Raw genomic sequence first — 20,710 nt, 5'->3', positions numbered from 1 at the left:
GACCTGGTAATGAGTGACCTTAGCCAACACAAGTTATGGCATTTGATTTTCCCAAAAACTTTCATCAGAAACAAGATTAGTTCTTGGCCTATTTTCAAGTATGAAGGGGGAGGGGGGGTGCATTTTTGGTGCATAGGAACTCTTAACTATATAATAATATGGAATCAGATGAGAAAACAAGAATTAATTTTTAATAGAAAATAAGGAGTATTATGCTATTAGGTTTTTTTAAATGGTCATTTTACTAAGGTGAATTTTAAAAGGTGCCTAAACAATTTTTCTACAAATATTTTTCTAGATTCCATGTATTTTATCAAAAGTAAAATTTATGCTTTAGAATCCTACAATAAGCTATTTATATCTCAAAAAGGAGGAATTATAATTGTTTTTCTTCTAGAAAACATTTATTTTCAGAATTCATATAATCAGATTTTACTTGCAAAATAATGAATAAGACCTGTGTTATTCTTTTACAGTAGTACATATAACATAGATCAACCTTTTATAATGTCTAAAGGCATTAGAGTCAAGGGATTTAGATAGCATACATGGATTTGAAAGTCATTTTTTAAAAGATTATAACTAAAACCATAGAATCAACTTGCATAATTGTCTCAAAACATTATTAATTCTGCTCTAGGAATATGGCATTAAGCTAATATTTAGGGGAAAATATTTTTAAATTATGACATTTTATTTCAAAATTCTATTTTTTAGGCTTTCATAAGACGTTGTTTAGCATACCGTAAAGAGGATCGATTTGATGTCCATCAGCTGGCCAATGATCCTTACCTTCTCCCCCACATGAGAAGATCAAATTCTTCAGGAAATTTGCATATGGCTGGACTGACAGCCCCTACACCCCCTTCTTCAAGTATAATTTCTTATTGACATGGCTCCAAGATTGGCATGATGTCTTTCAATTGTTTTCAAATGCAGACTTATTTGAGAGCATTTGAGTGTTTTTTACACAAGACAAGATTGAAAACTTTTCAAACTGAAGTTCTTCTTTAGTGTAATTTGTATTCGAGTGGATCATGGACTGTGAATAAATGTACTCTTCTGACTGTAACCTTAAACATTGAAGGATCACTACCTGTTGCACACAGACAAGAGTACTGTGTTTAAGAGGGGGGAAATGGGTCTTCGGGGGTTTTTTGGGGGGAGACATTGTAAATAACCTTTATAATACTTAAATAAATTTTTGGCTGATACTGGAGAGTTCTAATATGAAGGGTAGTTTTTCATTATTTAAAATTCATGGAGGAAATATCAGACAAATTCTAACACAAGAACTACAGTGCCTGTGTCCATGCATTAGCCATTCAGCAGGAATTCTGCTGACACCAAAGTAAGAAGTGAATGATAGTCACCTTGTATTATGGAATAATGGAATATCATAGACTTTTTGGACAGAGTTAAACTTTGTTTTTTGCCTCTTTGGGCTTTTGCAGAGTTATACCTCAAAACCATGTTTCTTTTTTCCCCATTGGTTATGTCATTCTGAATGGTGAGCTATTCCTAGATACTTTGCCTTTGATTAAATCCAATGCTTATTTTGAAATCTTGTTGAATTAGCTAAATTGTAATATTTTTTGTGTTTCCAAAATGTTAGAATTTTTAACAAGTATTTCATAATTCATTTCCTGACCTTGTGATAAAAAGCAAATGGCAGTATGTAACCAAATGCAGACCAGTTCTATGCAGGATAATGATCAATTCCCTTCAAGTTCTATTGTAAATTGTTGTACAGATGTTGTATTTTCAATTATACATGAGTTTCAGCAGCTTATTCTTGTACAAATGTTTAAAATATGGCTTTTTCTAATTGGATATTGTATTTTTTTTAAGCCTCCTTAAATGCGCTTTAATTGCTGCTAAATGATGTTGCTTTTACCTTTGCAAAAAAAAATTGAATGACCTCCTTAAAGGTGCAAGTTCACTGTATGTCATAGATAATAAAAGTAGACAGTTCATTAACAATCAAGGCAAGTATAACTATACTACATTGGACATATCAGCTCTGTGAAGTCAGTTTCTTGTGCTCTAATGCCGTGGGCACGGATTCTGGATTTAGAAATTGTTAATGGTTATTCTACATTTCAGGAAGGTTCCTCTTGGCAAGGTGGGACGGTATTCCTAAAAAGAAGTGTTTCTTGTGGTTTGTACAGATGTGTTAAAATGTGAAACATTTTTCTAACTGCCTTGTATGGTAGAAGCTATTTTTTTCAGGATGCTGTATTTCTGTCCTGTACATTGCTCCTTTTGCTGTCACATTCATGATGCTGAATACTTATCTGTAAGTAAATTTTGTCCATGTTGCAGGAAAAGGAGGCTCTATGACCACAGGTCCTCATTTAATATTGTACATTTAAACCATGGCTCTTGTTTCTAATGTTGCAAGCCATTTTGTTTTTCACTGTACATAAACACGTTAAACTGTCTCTTTAAGATGCTGCTGAAATTGTAGAGAATGTAGCCAAAACAGTAATAAACGATGACAATTGAAATTTAAAGACTCTCTAAGTAGCATTTAAATGTAAACTTCAAGATTTAAGATCCTGATTAACATGGCTCCTTTGCCTACAAATAAAACCCCAGCTGCAGAGCACTTCAGAATGCCAGAGCAAGGTCAGAATGTTTAAAATCTGTACACTCAAGGCTAAATTGAGGTAAGTGACACAGCATCACTCAGAGGACAAGTACTCATTAAGTTACCACTGTGTGCAGTAAAGATGAAATAAAACATCTCTTTGGGTAAAGAAGTCATCAAGGCACACTTGGGAGCCACCCCTGCCCCACAGACAGATTCAAGTAAATATCCTATCAAAAATGGTAATGTGGCTGTAAAAAGTGGACATCAGTACTGGACTAATAGGTTGTCTAGCTTATGCATGTCCTAACCTTAATAAGCTAGTATTTTCATCTAGTAGTTATTTAAGGATTTGTGTATAAGTGAATGGTTTAGCTTGAATTCATTATGAGAAACTGAGTGGCCATGTAAATCTAGCACGTGGTAGAATAAGTAGGGTTGATTATTGTGTAGATTCCTTTTAATTCATGCTCATATAAAATAAGGCTTATGATGAAGGGAAAAAAGCAAAACTGAAATTTGTTTGATTTCTTTCATTTAAATGGTCAGTAGTTCAGAGGTCATCTAATCCAGTATTCAGAAAGCAATGGTGGTTTTCTGAAAATGAGAAGATAAATAGTACTATTTGTCAAATAAAATTTTATATTTAAGTATTCATTCTGAAAAGCACTTCTTAGTTTTTAGTTCAAACACTTTGGGGGGAAAATGCACATTCCTTACCTTGCTGATTTTAATAAAAGTAAAATCTAAAAAATAAGACCTAATACGACTTAATAAAAATTGTCTGAAAATGGAAATAATTTAACTTGTTGGATAATAATTTGATATTTTGACTTTAAGAGCACTGTCATCCTTGGCAAAAAAAAGTTCTGTATAGCTTTCACTGATGGTTGTAAATGTTTTCTAATCTTTTTCTTACTCTTAAGACTTATGTTTCATTTATAAGAAGAATTGTTTGCATAGGTAAGTGCTGTCAAAAGAGAGCTATTCTCACTTCAGAGGACCTCAACTATTGGGGCCAGGGAGAGGATGGTGGTCAAGTACCAGTAAGTATTTTATTTCCTGAAAATTTATAATAAGAGCACTATTTTGCTACACGTTAAGCAACTCAGTTTGTAAACTTCCTGGAATGTTCTCTGCCTCCAACTTTGAAAAATTATAATGAAACTATAAAATTCTTACTCTTTCAATAAATTCCTCCCAGTGAAAATATTTTCATGACACATTCTTGAGCACCTTTGAATAAGGCATTTTTTTGAGGTATGTTAGTATTAAGAAATAAATAAAAACTAAGCTTTATTTTAATTGACCACTTGGTACAGGAAAAGAATCCTACAGCATTTGGAGTCAGAGAACTTTGTTCAAGTTCCAGGCCTATGACTAACAGCAGTGTTACATTAGGCAAGTTACTTAACCTCACTAGCCTCACTTTCTGCATTTGTAAAATGATATAGTTGGAGGGCAGCTGGGTGGCTCGGTGGTTTGAGAGTCAGGCCTAGAGATGGGAGGTCCTAGGTTCAAATCTGGCCTCAGACACTTCCCAGCTGTGTGATCCTAGGCAAGTCCCTTAACCCCCATTGCCTAGCCCTTACCACTCTTCTGCCTTGGAGCCAATACACAGTATTGACTCCAAGACAGAAGGTAAGGGTTTAAAAAAAAAAATTATATGGTTGGACTAAATGGAGGTGGAGGTCTCTTGCAGCTCTAAATTTATAGAACAAGGATCCTTTTTATGTGCTGAAAGCTCAGTTCTAAAAGCTTTAATACAGCCAAACATTTTGGTACTGTTTGTATTTTCCTTGTAATTCTTTAAACTATTTGTCTTATTTTACATTCATAAGAAAAAAAGAGAAATCAGCTATCCATAAGTATTACTTAGTTTTTAATTCTTCAGTATAGTTGGTTTTTGTTTTTTGTTTTTTTCCTATTCAGCCAACAGGCATTTCTGTGCCATTTGAATCTAGTGATTCAAAGATAAAAATGAAACACTTTTCCCTAAGTTCTACCAGACCAAAGGGCATTTTATGCACGAAAGTAAATACAAGATCTATTCAAAGTAATTTAGGAGAAGGCTATCATAGCAGTTGAGATCAAAATGGAAGTACACTGGGACCTGCCTCTCTACTTTTTTCTATACTTCTCACCACCTCTTCACATCCCCAAATCAATGAAATAGAATTGGGGTATAAACCTAGGTCAGACAATATGAAGGCCTTAAAATATAGTTGTTCTTGTGTGGACGTCCTTATTTGCACAATTTTACATTGCTTCCCAAAATATTTGTACCAATTTGCAGATCCACCAACATTGTAACAGTCTTCCTACCACTTCTTCAGCACTGACTGTTCTTTTCTTGGTCACCTTAATTGCCAGTTCTTTTCATTCCACCTTCACCCACATTGGCCACACCAGCAGCCTTGTTCTTCACTCAGAAAGCTCCCGGGACCCTCTGCAGGCCTTTACTCTGCTTTCCCTATATGCCCTCATTTCCCTCCACCTCTTAGAATCTCTCACTGAAGGATTCAATCCAAAGTCTTTCCTGACACCCCTGGTACAAGAACTTTTTTTACAGAGTGACCTTGTCTTTATTTGGTATCCATGTTTCAAATACTTGTTCAATATTTTCTCCCCAATTCAATATAAGCTTCAGGTCATGGCGTTTCATTTTTGTCTTTTTGTCCCCAGTACCTGGCACCAGTAAGCACTTAATAACTGGTCAAGGAAAGTAGCTTTGAAAGGACCTAGCTAGGGATGATGAGAGGTAGAAGAAAAAGTTCATGCCTGGCATCAGGCGAGTATGAAGCATAACATGGGAAGAGCAAGCAGCAATTCTGATTGGACTAGAGAACCAGTGAAGAGAAGTCATGTGTAAAAAGCCAGAAAGTAGATTGTGGTCAGTTGTTGAGGGCTTTAAACACTAGAAGAGTTCATATTTGATCCCAGAGACAATTGGGAACTTCTGGAGCATTTTTGAGCACAGGGAATAATGTGGTCAGACTTGTGCTTCAGAGATAACAGTTTGGAAGGTGACAAAGGATCTATCAGAGAGAAGATAAATGATGCAAGGAGACCATTTAGAAGGCTATTGAATAAGCAGCATGATGGAGGACTAAAGTTTTTTCTCTGATCACTATGATCTCTCAAACTTTTCCAAAACAGAAATTAACCACCAAAGATAAAGCCATTTCAGCTGCCTCCGAGGTCTAGGAAACCTGGAATCCAAAGACCCGTGAACTGAGACTTGGTGACCCTGAGCTCACATAGGGCCCCTTCCCTACCCCCTATGCTGCTACTGGTCACAGGGACATTCTAGCAGATCCAAGAATAAAAGACTTAAAACTAAATTCTCCCTGCACTATGGCTCCGCTTGCAAGCCATGGAGACTCCAGCTATAACCTGAGACAATTACGCTGACAGTTCCTTGGGAGCAAAAGCCTTCTGGAGCAAAGAATCCTGTAGCAACAGCGCTACTAAGCTCTGAGTTGTTGGTCCATATAAAAACTAAAGCATAGAGCAGGACAAGACACCTGGGGGAGGGAGGAGGGCACCATACCATACCCCACTAAGCCCTGGGGAAAGAGCAGAGCCATCCAGGACCAGTTCTGACAAACATCACTTGGAGCAGAGAAGCCAGGCTGGCAAACTGCAAACTGCTCCAGCCTAAGGGAGGTGGAGAAGGGAAGGAGGAATCAGGTAGACTTGACCCTCTTTGAGATCTGCACCCTCACCCCCAAGGAAGTTACAATCAGAGAGGATGGAGTCAGAAAGTGCGTGATAAGGGAGAATAAAAATGGAGGAGGGTTGCAGTTACCAAAGATTTCAGAAAGAAGAAAACTTATTGGAAACAAGCAAATTAACAGGAAATGGTCATAACAGAATGAAATACAATTTTGAGATCTAATGAGTTCAGACATCTATGAATAAATACTACAAAACAGAATTATTGAGCACTTGATGAGAACTCTGTAGAATTTGAGACAGATATATAACCACGAAATCTTTTGCCTAAATGGTTCAAAGAAGAAATGAGAATTATGAGTAGAACTTCTGCAAAGCAAAAATAATGGGCAGAATAGAAAAACTGCAATCTTTAATGGCAAGCCTCACCAAAGAGGGGGAAAATAATTGATTGGGAATACAGATACACAAAACTGAAACAGTCTAGAATACAAGAAGCTAAAAACTGTAACATTAAAAGGAAATATGTTCACTCTCCAAGCAAAAAATTGTGATCTCAAAAACAAGATGCCTAGAGATAGCCTAAGGATCATAAGTCTCTCAGAGGAACAAAAAGGACAAAGAAATCTTCATGCTATAATGCGGGAAATACCCAGAACCGAAAATGAAATACATCCATCAAGAATTCAAAGATTGACTATGTTGGAGTGGGGATGGGGGGAGGGGACAGAAATGAAGTTGAAAACACCAAGATAAATAGTGGTTAAATCAATTCAGAAACAACTAGTTCTTCTAGCAATGGAAATAGAAATTCAAATAAGACATCTGCATTCACTAGAAAAAATAAAAAGGAATGAAATAAAGTCTTCTGAAGAACAGTGGAGCTCAGGATACAACCCAGAGTGACCTACCCTGTAAATTGGAGCTTATACAGGCATCCCTTGTTTTAGTGCACTTTGTTTCACAGGTGGTTTGTTTTTAATAAATTGAAAGTTTCTGGGAATCCTGCACCAAACACCATTTCTCCAACAGCATGTGCCAACTTCTCTGTGGTTCTGTGTCACATTTTGGTAATTCTCAAAATATTTCAAACTTTGCTTTATATATATATATATATATATATATATATATATATATATATATATATATATATATATATATATATATAAAGAGCCACTTTCATATAAGATGGCAAACTTAAGAGATATGTGTGTATTGACTGATCTACTATATGGCCATTCCTGCAGTCTCTTTGTCTCTCTTTAGACCTACCTATTCCTTGAAATACAGCAATATTGAAATTAAGCAAATCAGTAACCCTTCAATGGCCTCTAAGGTTAGAGTGAAAGGAAAAAATCCATGCAGCTAATTTCACTATTGTCTTATTTTAAGAAATAGCTACCACTACCCCAACCTTCAACCATCAACATCAGGGCAAGACCCTCCCCTAGAAAAAAGATTACAACTTGTTGTTATATGGTAATTAGCATTTTTTAGCAATAAAGTATTTTTTCATTAAGGTATACATTGAGTATTTTTAGACATACTGTTGCATGCTTAATAGACTGCCCTGTAGTATAAAGAAAGCTTTAATGTTCACTGGAAACAAAAATTTGACTTGATTTATGGTAATAATCACTTATCCTGGTGGTCTGGAACAGAACCCACAATATCTCCAAGGTTTTCCTTTGCTTGAAAAAAGATGTTGAATATTTAATAGAGTTTGAAACATTTTTAGGGGGGGAAACACAACTATACATATGATTTGTTTCGCCTATACTCCAAATAACAAAAATTAAGAAGTAAATAAGTGCACCAGGCAAGATCAGCAGTAGCACAGAGATTAGAAAGAGACTTCTTTTTAAATGGATCCAAGGAGACAATTGAAGCCAGAAATCCAGCAGAGGTAACAATGAAGATGGGGATGGACATTATGGACACAACCTGACTGAATCTTAGCCATGGGTGAATCAATTTTTTTTTTGGTAGGGGACTGCATTTCAACTTGAGAGGGCACACACATGGGGGGGGGGGGGGGGCTGCAAGAGGGGATAGAAGTGTGTGAAGTAATGAGTTCAAATTGAGGGCTAACAATGCAGGAAAGGCAATTTCTGGTCTTAGGAACCTCGGGAGGGTGAGGAGATGGTAAGAGTTTAAAAGGGGAGGAAGGACTTAGGTACTGGGTAATGGATTTCCACTGATGAGTACTTCTATGGCTAATGAAAAATGGTCTATGAAGGGAGATGAGAATAGCACTGGTTGTACCCTAGAACATTTGGTGCTTGGGTACTTGCTGGCACCTGGAGAAGTGGTAAGGAATGAACCTGGGGAGGAGACTTTTGAGACACATGTAAGGTAGAAAGGGCAACTGAGAAGGTACAGATCAATATGTGTAATCAAGGTCATGGTGGAGGAGGAGCCCCACTATGGGGCAGTGTAAGTGGCATTGTTCTGGGATTGAGACAGTGGGAAAAGAGAATCCATTCAGCAAGCTCTAGGAGTCACTGACAGAAGTCAAGAATGGCCACCTTGGAAGCTTTGATTACATGAATTCAAAGCAAAAAGAAAAGTTCAGGAATCAGAATGAAGATCTAGATTAGACAGAGGATGGATAATGAATAGAGTAAGAGAAGTCCTTTCTGAAAAGGGTGGCAAAAACAAATTTAGGAAATTGATGGGGAAAAGAGGAATGGGGAATCTACTAGACTGAGGGGGAAATGCAGGGAGGGCAGTGGCACAATCATATAACCACATAAAAGCAGAAGAGAAAAACTGATAAGCAAAACCAAAAAAGGGATAACAAAAAAGAGGGAATGAAATTGAAGGGAGGAGTTGGTGGGAACAAAGCCACCTTAAAAAGATTAACAAAACATAATACTGTTGTTTTGTCCTTTAAACTGTTATTTTCTCTTTGAACCATTTTCCACTTTTCTTGCCAGAAGGCTTCCATCTTTTTGAAGGACAGGAGATGGTTTTTTTAAACCAGTATCAGAGACTTCTGGGTAAACATAACAGTCTAGACACAAGACGCTTCCTCTCCTCAGCACCCACCAATATAGACTACCTCAAAAGACCAAAAAAAACCCAAATTCATAAGAATGAAGAAACTCTACAGTAGGACACAGCATTGAAGGTACGTGGGATTTGGGCATTTCCACAATATAAGGGGGGGAGGAACTCCCATCAAAACGTGAACTGTTCTACCCTCCCCCACCCCATCTATGGAGCCAGAGTCAGAGCCAGCGCATGCCAGAATCAGCGAGTGAGGAAGAGGCACTTCTAGGTCCTTGGGAGCTGACTATGACCACCAAAGACCTACCCCCAAGAGCAGCTACACTTGAAACCCAAGCAGGCTGAAGAGCTCAGTGGGTGCCCACAGAAAGATAGCACAGAGAAGGGCAGCAAACAGCAGAAGCTGCAGAGATTCTAGAGCTTGCCTTGGGCAAAATCCTTTCTCCTTGGCTCCATACACAGAGAACCTACCCATCTCACTCAGATTTCTGACTAAAAAGGGAAAGAAAAACCTCCACAGTGATGGCAAATTGTGCCCAGGAACAACCTCCCTCCACCAAAAAAAAAAAAACAAGAAGAGGAGGTTGACCCGGGAAAATTTTTATGGAGGAAAAACCCAGGCTACAGAGGAAATAGAGGAGGAAATTCAAATAAAACCAAAACCTTCCCCCCAAAATGGAAATTGTCCACAAGCTCTTGAAGAATTTAAATTGGAGCTTATCAAAAAGATGGAAGCCTTCTGGCAAGAAAAGTGGGAAATGGTTCAAAGAGAAAATAACAGTTTAAAGGACAAGAACTCCCAATTGGAGAAACAGCTGGAAGCCACAAAAATCAGGATGGACCAAACTGAAAAGGAAAACCAGTGTTTAAAGACCAGAATTAGGCAACTGGAAAACAATGATCTTGCAAAACAACAAGAATTAATAAAGCAAAGTCAAAAGACTGAAAATAGAAGAAAACATAAAATATCTCACTGACAAGATGACGGATCAGGAAAACAGCAAGGAGAGACAATTTGAGAATCATTGGTCTACCTGAAAATATAGAAATAAGCAGAAATCTTGACATACTACAAGAAATCATCCAAGAAAACTGCCCTGATGTTCTTTAACAAGGGGGCAAAGTAGACACTGAAAGAGTTCATAGAACAGCCTCTACACTAAATCCTCAAAAGAACTCCCAAGAATGTAATTGCCAAATGCAAGAGCTTTCGAGCTAAGGAGGAAATTCTACAATAATCCAAAAAGAGACAATCCAGATACCAAGGAGCACCAATTGGGATCACACAAGACCTGGCACCTTCCACAGTAAAGGACCTTGGAACATGATATTCAAAAAGGCAAGAGAATTGCATCTTCAACCAAGAATTACCTATCCATCAAAACCGACTCTATGTTTCCAGGGGAAAGTATGGGGATTCAACAAAATAGAAGATATCCAAGTATTTGTAAAGAAAAGACCGGATCTAAGTGGAAAGTTTGATATCTAAACACAAAGATCAAGAGAAACATGAAAAGGTAAATAAGAGGAAAAAGGGGAAAATTTTTTTTATTCAAATTTTCTTCTTTAAAGGCTACAATTAGATCAAATTATATATATATATATATATATATATATATATATATGGTGGAAATGTTATTTATAACTCATAAAAATTATATTCACTATTATAGTAATTAAAAGAATCATTCACAGGAAGAGATTGGGTTAATAAGTGCTATAAGATGACATACAAAAAATAAAAAGGGAGGGGGGAATCGAAGATGTCACTAAGAGATACTTGAAGAAATGAAATAAATAGGTTAATCTTTATCACACAAAGATACACATGGGAAGGGGAGAAGAAGAAGAATAAGCAAAGGAAGAGAATGCTAATAGGTAATACTTAAACCTTACTCTCAGTGAAACCAATTCTGAGAAGGAAGAGCATCTAGATCCATTGGGGTCTTGAATTGTATCTTATCCTACAGGGAAAGTGAGAAGGGAAAACTAAAGGGGTGAGGGGGAGGGAGTACAGAAAAGGAGGGAAAGAGGGGAGAGGGAACTTAACAGACCCTAAAAAAAAACAAGGGAACAGAAAGGGAAGCATATTAAGGGAGGGGATTAGGGGGATTGATTAAAAGTAAACCACTGGTTTAAGGATATAGCAAAAGAAGAAAGGACAGAACTAGGAGAGGATATCAAAATTCTGGGGAATACAAAAGTGACAATCATAACTTTGAACATGAATTGGATGAACTCACCCATAAAACAAAAACAAATAGAAGAGTGGATTAGAATCCAAAATCCTATCATATGTTGTCTACAAGAAACACACCTGATGCGGATAGATACTCACAAGGTTAGAATTAAAGGTTGGAGCAAAATCTATTGGGCCTCAACTGATAGAAAGAAGGCAAGAGTTGCAATCATGATATCTAACAAAGCCAAAGTAAAAATAGATCTAATTAAAAGGGACAGGGAAGGTAAATACATCCTGATAAAAGGGAGTATAGATAATGAGGAAATATCACTAATCAACATGTATGCACCAAATGGTAGGTATAGCATCCAAATTTCTAAAGGAGAAACTAGTAGAATTGAAGGAGGGAATAGATAGTAAAACTATACTAGTGGGAGACCTGGAACTACCACTATCAAATTTAGATAAACCAAAAAATAAGAAAGAGGTAAAAGATGTAAATGAAATCTTAGAAAAAATTAGTGTTAGTAGATATGTGGAGAAAAATAAACGGGACAAAAAGAAATATACCTTTTCAGCAGCACATGGTACATTCACAAAGATTGACCATGTATTAGGTCATAAAAACATAGCAACCAAATGCAGAAAAGCAAAAATAATAAATGCAACCCTTTCAGATCATAATGCAGTAAAAATAATGACCAGTAAGGGTACATGGAGAGCCAAATCAAAAATTAACTGGAAATTAAATATTCTCCAAAATTGGTTAGAGAACAAATCATAGAAACAATAATTTCATTGAAGAAAATGACAATGATGAGACATCCTTTCAAAATCTATGGGATGCAGCCAAAGCAGTACTCGGGAAAATTTATATCCTTGAGTTCATATATTGAATTAGGGAGGGCAGAGGTCAATGAATTGGACATGCAAATCAAAAAAACTTGAAAGCAAACAAATTAAAAATCCCCAGAAGAAAACTAAGTTAGAGATCCTAAAAATTAAGGGACAAATTAATAAAATTGAAAGTGAAAGAACCATTGAACTAATAAATAAGACCAGAAGCTGGTGTTTTGAAAAAACAATAGACAAATTACTGGTAAATCTAATTAAAAAAAGGAAAGAAGAAAACCAAATTAACAGTATAGTAGATGAAAAGGAAGACCTCACCTCCAATGAAGAGGAAATTAAGGCAATCATTAAAAACTATTTTGCCCAATTATATGGCAATAAGCATGTCAATCTAGATGATATGGATGAATATTTACAAAAATATAAATTGCCTAGATTAACAAAAGAAGAAATAGAATTAATTCTTAAACAATCCCATATCAGAAAAAAGAAATTGAACAAGCCATAAAAGAACTCCCTAAGAAAAAGTCCCCAAGGCCTGATGGATTCACAAATGAATTCTATCAAACATTCAAAGAACAACTAATCCCAATACTATACAAACATTTGACATATAAGCAAAAAGGGAATTCTACCAAATTCATGACACAAATATGGTACTGATTCCAAAGCCAGGCAGGTCAAAAATGGAGAAAGAAAACTATAGACCAATCTCCTTAACGAACATAGAAGCAAAAAATCTTAAATAGGATACCAGCAAAAAGACTCCAGGAAGTCATCATGAGGGTTATTCACTATGATCAGGAGGGATTTATACCAGGAATGCAAGGATGGTTCGATATTAGGAAAACCATCCACATAATATCAAGCAAAGCAACAAAAATCACATGATTATCTCAATAGATGCAGAAAACGCCTTTGACAAAATACAACACTCATTCCTATTGAAAACACTAGAAAATATAGGAATAGAAGGGTCTTTCATAAAAATAATAAACAGTATCTATCTAAAGCCATCAGCAAACATCATCTGCAATGGGGATAAACTAGAAGCCTTCCCAATAAGATCAGGAGTGAAACAAGGATGCCCATTATCACCTCTATTATTTAATGTACTAGAAACACTAGCAGTAGCAATTAGGGAAGAAAAAGAAATTGAAGATATCAAAATAGTCAATGAGGAGGCCAAGCTATCACTCTTTGTGGATGATATGATGGTCTACTTAAAGAATCCTAGAGAATCAACTAAAAAGCTAGTGGAAATAAACAACAACTTTAGCAAAGTTGCAGGATACAAAATAAACCCACACAAGTCCTCAGCATTTCAATATATCTCCAACACATCTCAGCAACAAGAATAAGAAAGAGAAATTCCATTCAAAATCAACCTAGACAATATAAAATATTTGGGAATCTATCTGCTGAGACAAACACAGGAACTATATGAACACAATTACAAAACACTCCACACAATTAAAGCTAGATCTAAACAACTGGAAAAACATCGATTGCTCATGGATAGGACGAGTTCACATAAAAATGACCATCCAACCTAAATTAATTTAGTTATTTAGTGCCATACCAATCGAACAACCAAAAAACTTTTTTACTGAATTGGAAAAAACCATAACAAAGTTCGTTTGGAAGAACAAAAGATCAAGGATATCCAGCAAAATCATGAAAAAAATGCAAAGGATGGAGGACTTGCAGTACCAAATCTCAAACTATACTATAAAGCAGTGGTCATCAAAACAATATGGTACTGGCTAAGAGACTGAAAGGAGGATCAGTGGAATAGACTTGTGGTAAGTGACCTCAGCATGACAGTTGATGACGAGCCCAAAGATCCCAGCTTTGGGGACAAAAATCCACTATTTCATAAAAACTTCTGGGAAAACTGTAAGACAGTGGGAGAGATTAGGTTTGGATCAACACCTCACACCCTACACCAAAATAAACTCAGAATGGGTGAATGACTTGAACATAAAGAAGGGAACTATAAATTATGTGAACACAGAACAGTATGCATGTCAGACCTTTGGGAAGGGACAGACTTTAAAACCAAGCAAGACTTAGAAAGGGTCACAAAATGTAAAATAAATAATTTTGATTACATCAAATTTAAAAAATTTTGTACAAACATAACCAATGTAACCAAAATTAGAAGGGAAATAACAAATTGGGAAATAATCTTCATAACAAAAACCTCTGACAAAGGTCTAATTACTCAAATTTACAAAGACCTAAATGAATTGTACAAAAAATAATCAAGTCATTTTCCAATTGATAAATGGGCAAGGGACATGAATAGGCAATTTTCAGTCAAAGAAATCAAAACTATTAATAAGCACATGAAAAAAGTGTTCTAAATCTCTTATAATCAGAGAGATGCAAATCAAAACAACTCTGAGGTATCACCTCACACCTAGTAGATTGGCTAACATGACAGCAAAGGAAAGTAATGAATGCTGTAGGGGATGTGGCAAAGTTGGGACATTAATGCATTGCTGGTGGAGTTGTGAATTGATCCAACCATTCTGGAGGACAATTTGGAACTATGCCCAAAGGGTGCTAAAAGACTGTCTGCCCTTTGATCCAGCCATAGAATTGCTGGGTTTGTATCCCCAAAGAGTTAATAAGGAAAAAGACATGTACAAGAATATTCATAGCAGCGCTCTTTGTAGTGGCAAAAAAACTTGAAAATGAGGGGATGCCCTTCAATTGGGGAATGGCTGAACAAACTGTGATATCTGTTGGTGATGGAATACTATTGTGCTAAAAGGAATAATAAAGTGGAGGAACTCCATGGGGATTGGAATGACTTCCAGGGATTGATGCAGAGCAAAAGGAGCAGAACCAGGAAAACATTGTACACAGAGACTGATACACTGTGGTACAATCGAATGTAATGGACTTCTCCATTAGTGGCAATGCAGTGATCCTGAACAACTTGGAGGAATCTATGAGAAAGAACACTATCTACATTCAGAGGAAACACTGAGGGAGTAAAAACACCGAAGAAAAACAACTGCTTGATTGCATGGGTCGAGGGGATATGATTGGGGATAGAGACTAAATGAACATCCTAGTGCAAACATCAACAACATGGAAATGGGTTCTCATCAAGAACACATGTAAAACCTTGTGAAATTGTGCATCGGCTATGGGAAGAGTGGGGGAGGGGAGGGAGGAAAGGAATATGATTTTTGTAACCAATGAATAATGTTTGAAATTGACTAAATAAAATTTAAAAAAATTTTAAAAACCATTATAGCCATCAAAATAAAAAAAAACTATTAGAGACAGATGAAGGAAAATATAAACCTAACGTGGGACTTTAAATGTGAATGGACTGACCAGTGTCCAAGTACTATATACACAAGAATTAACGGGATGATAAATATACGTATGTCACGTATATTTGCATATATATTATACCTAAAGAATTCGGGAAAAATCAGAATTTGCAAGCAGTCTGTCTGACAAAGCAAAAACTTTCAAAAATTTAAAGGGGGCAAACAAACTATTGTGCCAAAAGGAGCCTCAGACAAATCAGTATCAATAATAGACACACTCCAAATCCCAAAGCATTCAAATTCATGAAATAGCTGAGCTATAAGAAGACAGTAATATGACAGTGACAAGAGATTTCAATATTCCTCTCTGTTTCAGTCAAACAAAGGCAAAATGGGAAATACATAATTTTCTGAAGAACACTGAATTAAAAATCAATCTACATGGGCAGCAAGGAATATTCATATTTCTCTACACCACATAAAAAATAATTGACCATGTTCTATGATACAGATAATGGAGGGAGATGGATGGAAAATGGCAGAAATAATATATCCTTTACCTTTACCAGAATAATGCTTGTAAATGGGTTAATTTAGGACCATCATCAAGATATACAAACCCAATGGAGATTTAACAATGAAATCGCATGAGGCGAAGACAAAAACGAGGGAAACAACTATGCAAAAGAAAATGATAATGAAACTACACCAAAGTTTCTGGATGTAGCCGATCTGCAGTTACAAGATATTCTTCGTGGGTTTGAGCACCTGAAAGGGAAATCAGGAACTGGGAGGATTTGGGTGGCAGCGTAAAAAATTAAGATAGGAAAGAGAGAAAAGAGAGGCAGAGGCAAAGGAGTCATCAGCTTCTCATTCAGCTTGTCAGCCCCTACTCCGATAGTCAGGGAGAGAGTGTCCGACTGACCCTGAATGAGGGAGCTGATCTGTTTATTAAGGATAGTTGCACAAGGTGGGGGTGGCAGGGTGTCCATCACCCATTTGGTACATCAAAAGTTTTAACAGTTTAATGGCAAAGCCAAAAGGATGGATGATATCACAATAAGTCGCCATGTATCCAAGCCAGGACATCTTTCTGGAAAGCTGGCACCAGTCTTAGGAATGCATGTGTGGATCTTTGACATTCTAAAGGACCCTAAGACTTGTCTGTGAGCTTACACACAAGAGATAATAGATGTTTGGCTTTTAAGATCAACCAAATTTAATGCCATCCAAATTTAAGGACTCTGCAATCAATCATGACATTTTAGAAACATATCCATAAGTCTGGTCCATGAGCACTTTGCTCATTAGAGTCAGCTTTTGAATACATCTTTAATATCTTCATGATTTGTTATAACTGAAACCCTTCACTGGGATACTGCTAAAGCAGTCCTCAGGGATAATCAGATCCTTATAAGCAGTGAAATAGTTAAACTGAATATGGATTTTGAAAATTAGCCAACAATAAGCATGAAAGAGGAAAAATTAGAAGAAAAACAAATTGGAAACAATCCATACAAATGATAAGTAAATAGTAAAACCTGGGTCTTTGAAAAGACTAAAAAAAAGTTAGCTTAACTGGTTAAAAAGCACCCCCCCCAAAAAAAAAAGGTATAATCACAGCAAAAACAGGTAAGAAAAGAATAATTGAACAATGTTATGCATAATCATTCTCCAACAAAGCTGAAAACAAAAGAAATAGAGGAATACTTCAAAAAAAGAAAATTCCCAAATTATCAAAAGACCAGATAGAGATCTTAAATAACCCAGTCTTAGAAAAGGAAATGGATCTAATTAGAAAGGAACTACAAAGGAAAAACTTTCTGATGGATTTGTAGAATCCTATCAAACTTTTAAAGAACAGTACTCATTCTTAAATTATTCTCAAAAACCAAGAAAACACCCTACCAAAATTATTTGATGACACAAATAGCCCCAATATCTAAAGAAGGGCTTGAAGATAAGACAAATTAATAGGCCAATGTCATTAATGAATATTGATGCAAAAATCTTAGAATTCTTTCAAACTACATTGATTTATCATGATAAAGGGAGATTTGCAGTAGGGATGCAAGAATGGTTCAATATTAGGAAAACAACATAATCATATTAAAAATGAAAATTTCTAAAACCATATGATCATCTCAAGAGATGAGATTTTGGCCAAATCTATGAAGTACTGACCTTACGGGACCTTTTTTTAATGTCACAAAAAGCATCTCTCTAAAACCAAAAGCAACTCTTATATGCAATGGGGATATAGTGGAATTTTTTTTCCAACAGATCTCAATAAATCAAGGATGCCCACTTTCTCACTATTCCTTAATAGACTTCTGGAAATTCTCACAACAGAAAAAGAAATTAAAGGTATAAAAACTAGATTTGCTGATAAGATTACTTGATTAGAAAAGCCTAAAACATCATCAAAAATGCTGAGAGTAGTTTTAGCAAACTGCAGGCTTCCACAAGAATCAATAGTGTGTCTAGATAAGACAAAAGGAGCAATAATAGAACTCTCATTCCAAATAACTATAAAATAATTGGAGAGCAACCTTTCAAACACATAAAAGACTTGTATACATTCAATTACAAAGTTCTTAAAGACCAACTTAAATAACTACAGGAATGGTCAGGGCTCTTCATTAGGCTGTGCCAGCATAAAAATGACAATGCTACCGAAATTGCTTTGCATTTCTAATACTACCAATTATTACCAAGGGAATGAATAGTTTTCAACCTGATGAAATAATATTTACTTTGAAAAAAAAAAGGTCTAGAATGATGAGGGAAATGATGAAAAGTAGAGATTGAGGAGGAATTGCACTTTTAGCTCTTTTCATTTTCAATTTTCAATTTCACCAGTATAAATCAGCAGTCATGAAAAGAACCTACTATTAGTTAAGGAATAGAGAGAGAGATCAATGAGACAGAATAAACAAGAGATTCAGAAACAATGGAACTCAGTAACTTGATGTTTGGTAAAGTTGAAAACAAAAATTGCCTAGGAAAAAATTTATTTGATTAAAAAACTGGGAAAACTAGAAAGCAATCTAAAAGAAATTAGACTTAGACTAGTGATGGCAAACCTTTTAGAAACCAAGTGCCCAAGCTGTAACCCTCACATCACATATAAGTTTCCCCCTTACTCTAGACAGAGGATGGTGAGGAAGTGTTCCCATTGGGCTGCTGGGCAGAGGGGCAGGTCATGTGAGAAATGTCCTCAGGTGTGGTGGAGAGGGGGAAGAGAGCAGGCCCCCTCAGTCATGTGTGCCATAGATTCGCCTTCATGGGTTTGGGCCAATAATAGCTTAATGCCATATTCCACAATGACATTCTAAATAGATACACCACCTTAATATTAAAAGTCATGCTATTCAAAAATTTTAAAAAGATGATGTACTAACCACTATGGGTTAGAGACGTATTCTTAGACAAACAAGCTAGAGATAATTGGCCAGGATATTTGAAGAAACTATGTATTTTGAAATTCTCTAATTAGGGTAAGGAGGCAGCTAGGTGGCTCTGTGAATAGAGAAGTGGGCTAGAGTAAGGAAATTTGTTGTTCAGTTGCTACCATCATGTCCAACTCTTCATGACCCCTTTGGGATTTTCTTGACAAGAATACTGGAGGGCTTGCAGTTTCCATTTTCAGTTCATTTTACAGATGAAACTTTGGTAAACAGGGACTTGCCCCAAGTCACACAGCTAGTGAGGACCTCAGAAAGATGAGGCTTCCAGACTCCAGGTGAGGTGCAACACTTCACCTAGCTGCCCCAGAGTCAGGAAGAACAGGTGCTCCCTGGGCAAAGCACTTAACCTCTGTTTACCTTCATCCTCTGGAAAAAGAAATGGCAAACCACTCCAGGATATTCTCCAAGAAGGCTCCACGGACTCGGAAAGAGTTTAAACACAAGAGAACCACAAGGGATGAGGTAGAGAGGAAGATGAAGATGGAGAAAGGAGGGGGAGTCACCTAAAGACCAAAAGTGATTCTGTAACAGCCAATGAATAGATTTATTTTAAAATGTAGACCCCCATGATTAACTCAAATACCACCTCCCTTGAGAGCTTTCCCCAGTTATTAGTGCCTTTCCTCATTACTTTGAATTTGTTTTGCACCTATGCAATAATGTCCATAAACATATCCTCCCAGGCAAAGTAAGTTTGAGGGATTTGTCTTGATTTTGTATTCGGATCCTCAACAGGAGCATACTTTCTGTCACATAGTAGATATTTAATAAATGTTGAGAATAGATTATTTTGGTCCAATAGGACAAACTCAAAATGATTCATTCCCCTTCCATAGAAGAAAATTTCAGTTATAATAACAGTTCCATTTTTTGTTATATCAGCAAACCTTTGTTGTACTTAGTTACTCCATGTTTTGTAGTGAATGGTTGAAAACAATTTCCTGAAACCAAATGGCCAGACTTTATATTTCTTTGCCACTTCTTTCTTGTAACTATACTATCACTTGGAAATAGCTCCTGTTTTATTATAAGGCAATTATTTGTTACTAGTAATATCAGCATTTATATTAATAGGAACCAGCAACAAAAGCTCTTTCTTGCTCAATGAAAAAAGGCAAAACTATACTTTTATCATTGGCAAAGAAAAATGCTGCCTTTGTTTTCTTTAAGTTAACATCTATCCTTGGCCTGTTGATTGGAGCATTCCAGCTCCTGTGTTCACCAAATAACTAATATTTCTAAGACCTGTTGCTTTTCAGGATAAAGGATTGTAGAAATCTTTAATAAACATTATTGTCTGGAATTACTATGTTTGAATAGCTTGATCCATTTATGGTCATCTGCCACAAAACAAGGTTTACTTAAACTTTACAGCTTCTTTCCATTTATTATCAAATGTAAGCATATCTGGTGGTAGCTAGAGGGCTCAGTGGATACAGCCAGATCTGGAGGCTAGAAGTCTTGGCCTCACATCTGGCCTCAGACACTTCCTAGCTGTGTGAACCTGGACAAGTCACTTAACCCTATAGCAACGGAGAATAAAACGTATGCAAGGAACGATCGACAGGTCGTGAGACTCAGAATTCTCCCAGGGCTGTCAGGATTCTCAACTGTTGGAAGAGACAGT

General features: G+C 36.3%; 1 protein-coding gene across 6 annotated transcripts in view; it reads left to right on the top strand.

Annotated features, from left to right (window-relative positions):
• TLK1 (tousled like kinase 1) overlaps positions 1-2,516 on the top strand; it is a 219,786-nt gene extending 217,270 nt beyond the window's left edge. For all 6 annotated transcript variants that reach the window (XM_007494354.3, XM_007494355.3, XM_001375937.5 and 3 more), the window contains one exon: positions 718-2,516. In XM_007494354.3, the coding sequence (XP_007494416.1) occupies positions 718-891 (174 nt within the window). In that variant the 3' untranslated portion in view covers positions 892-2,516. The remainder of the gene's footprint in view (positions 1-717) is intronic.
• The last annotated feature ends 18,194 nt before the right edge of the window (positions 2,517-20,710 follow it).

This window comes from Monodelphis domestica, chromosome 4 (assembly GCF_027887165.1).
Source record: "Monodelphis domestica isolate mMonDom1 chromosome 4, mMonDom1.pri, whole genome shotgun sequence".
NCBI classification, from domain to species: domain Eukaryota; kingdom Metazoa; phylum Chordata; class Mammalia; order Didelphimorphia; family Didelphidae; genus Monodelphis; species Monodelphis domestica.
The sequence above is the reverse complement of the archived record's forward strand: the minus strand, read 5'-3'. Positions and strand labels throughout refer to the sequence as shown.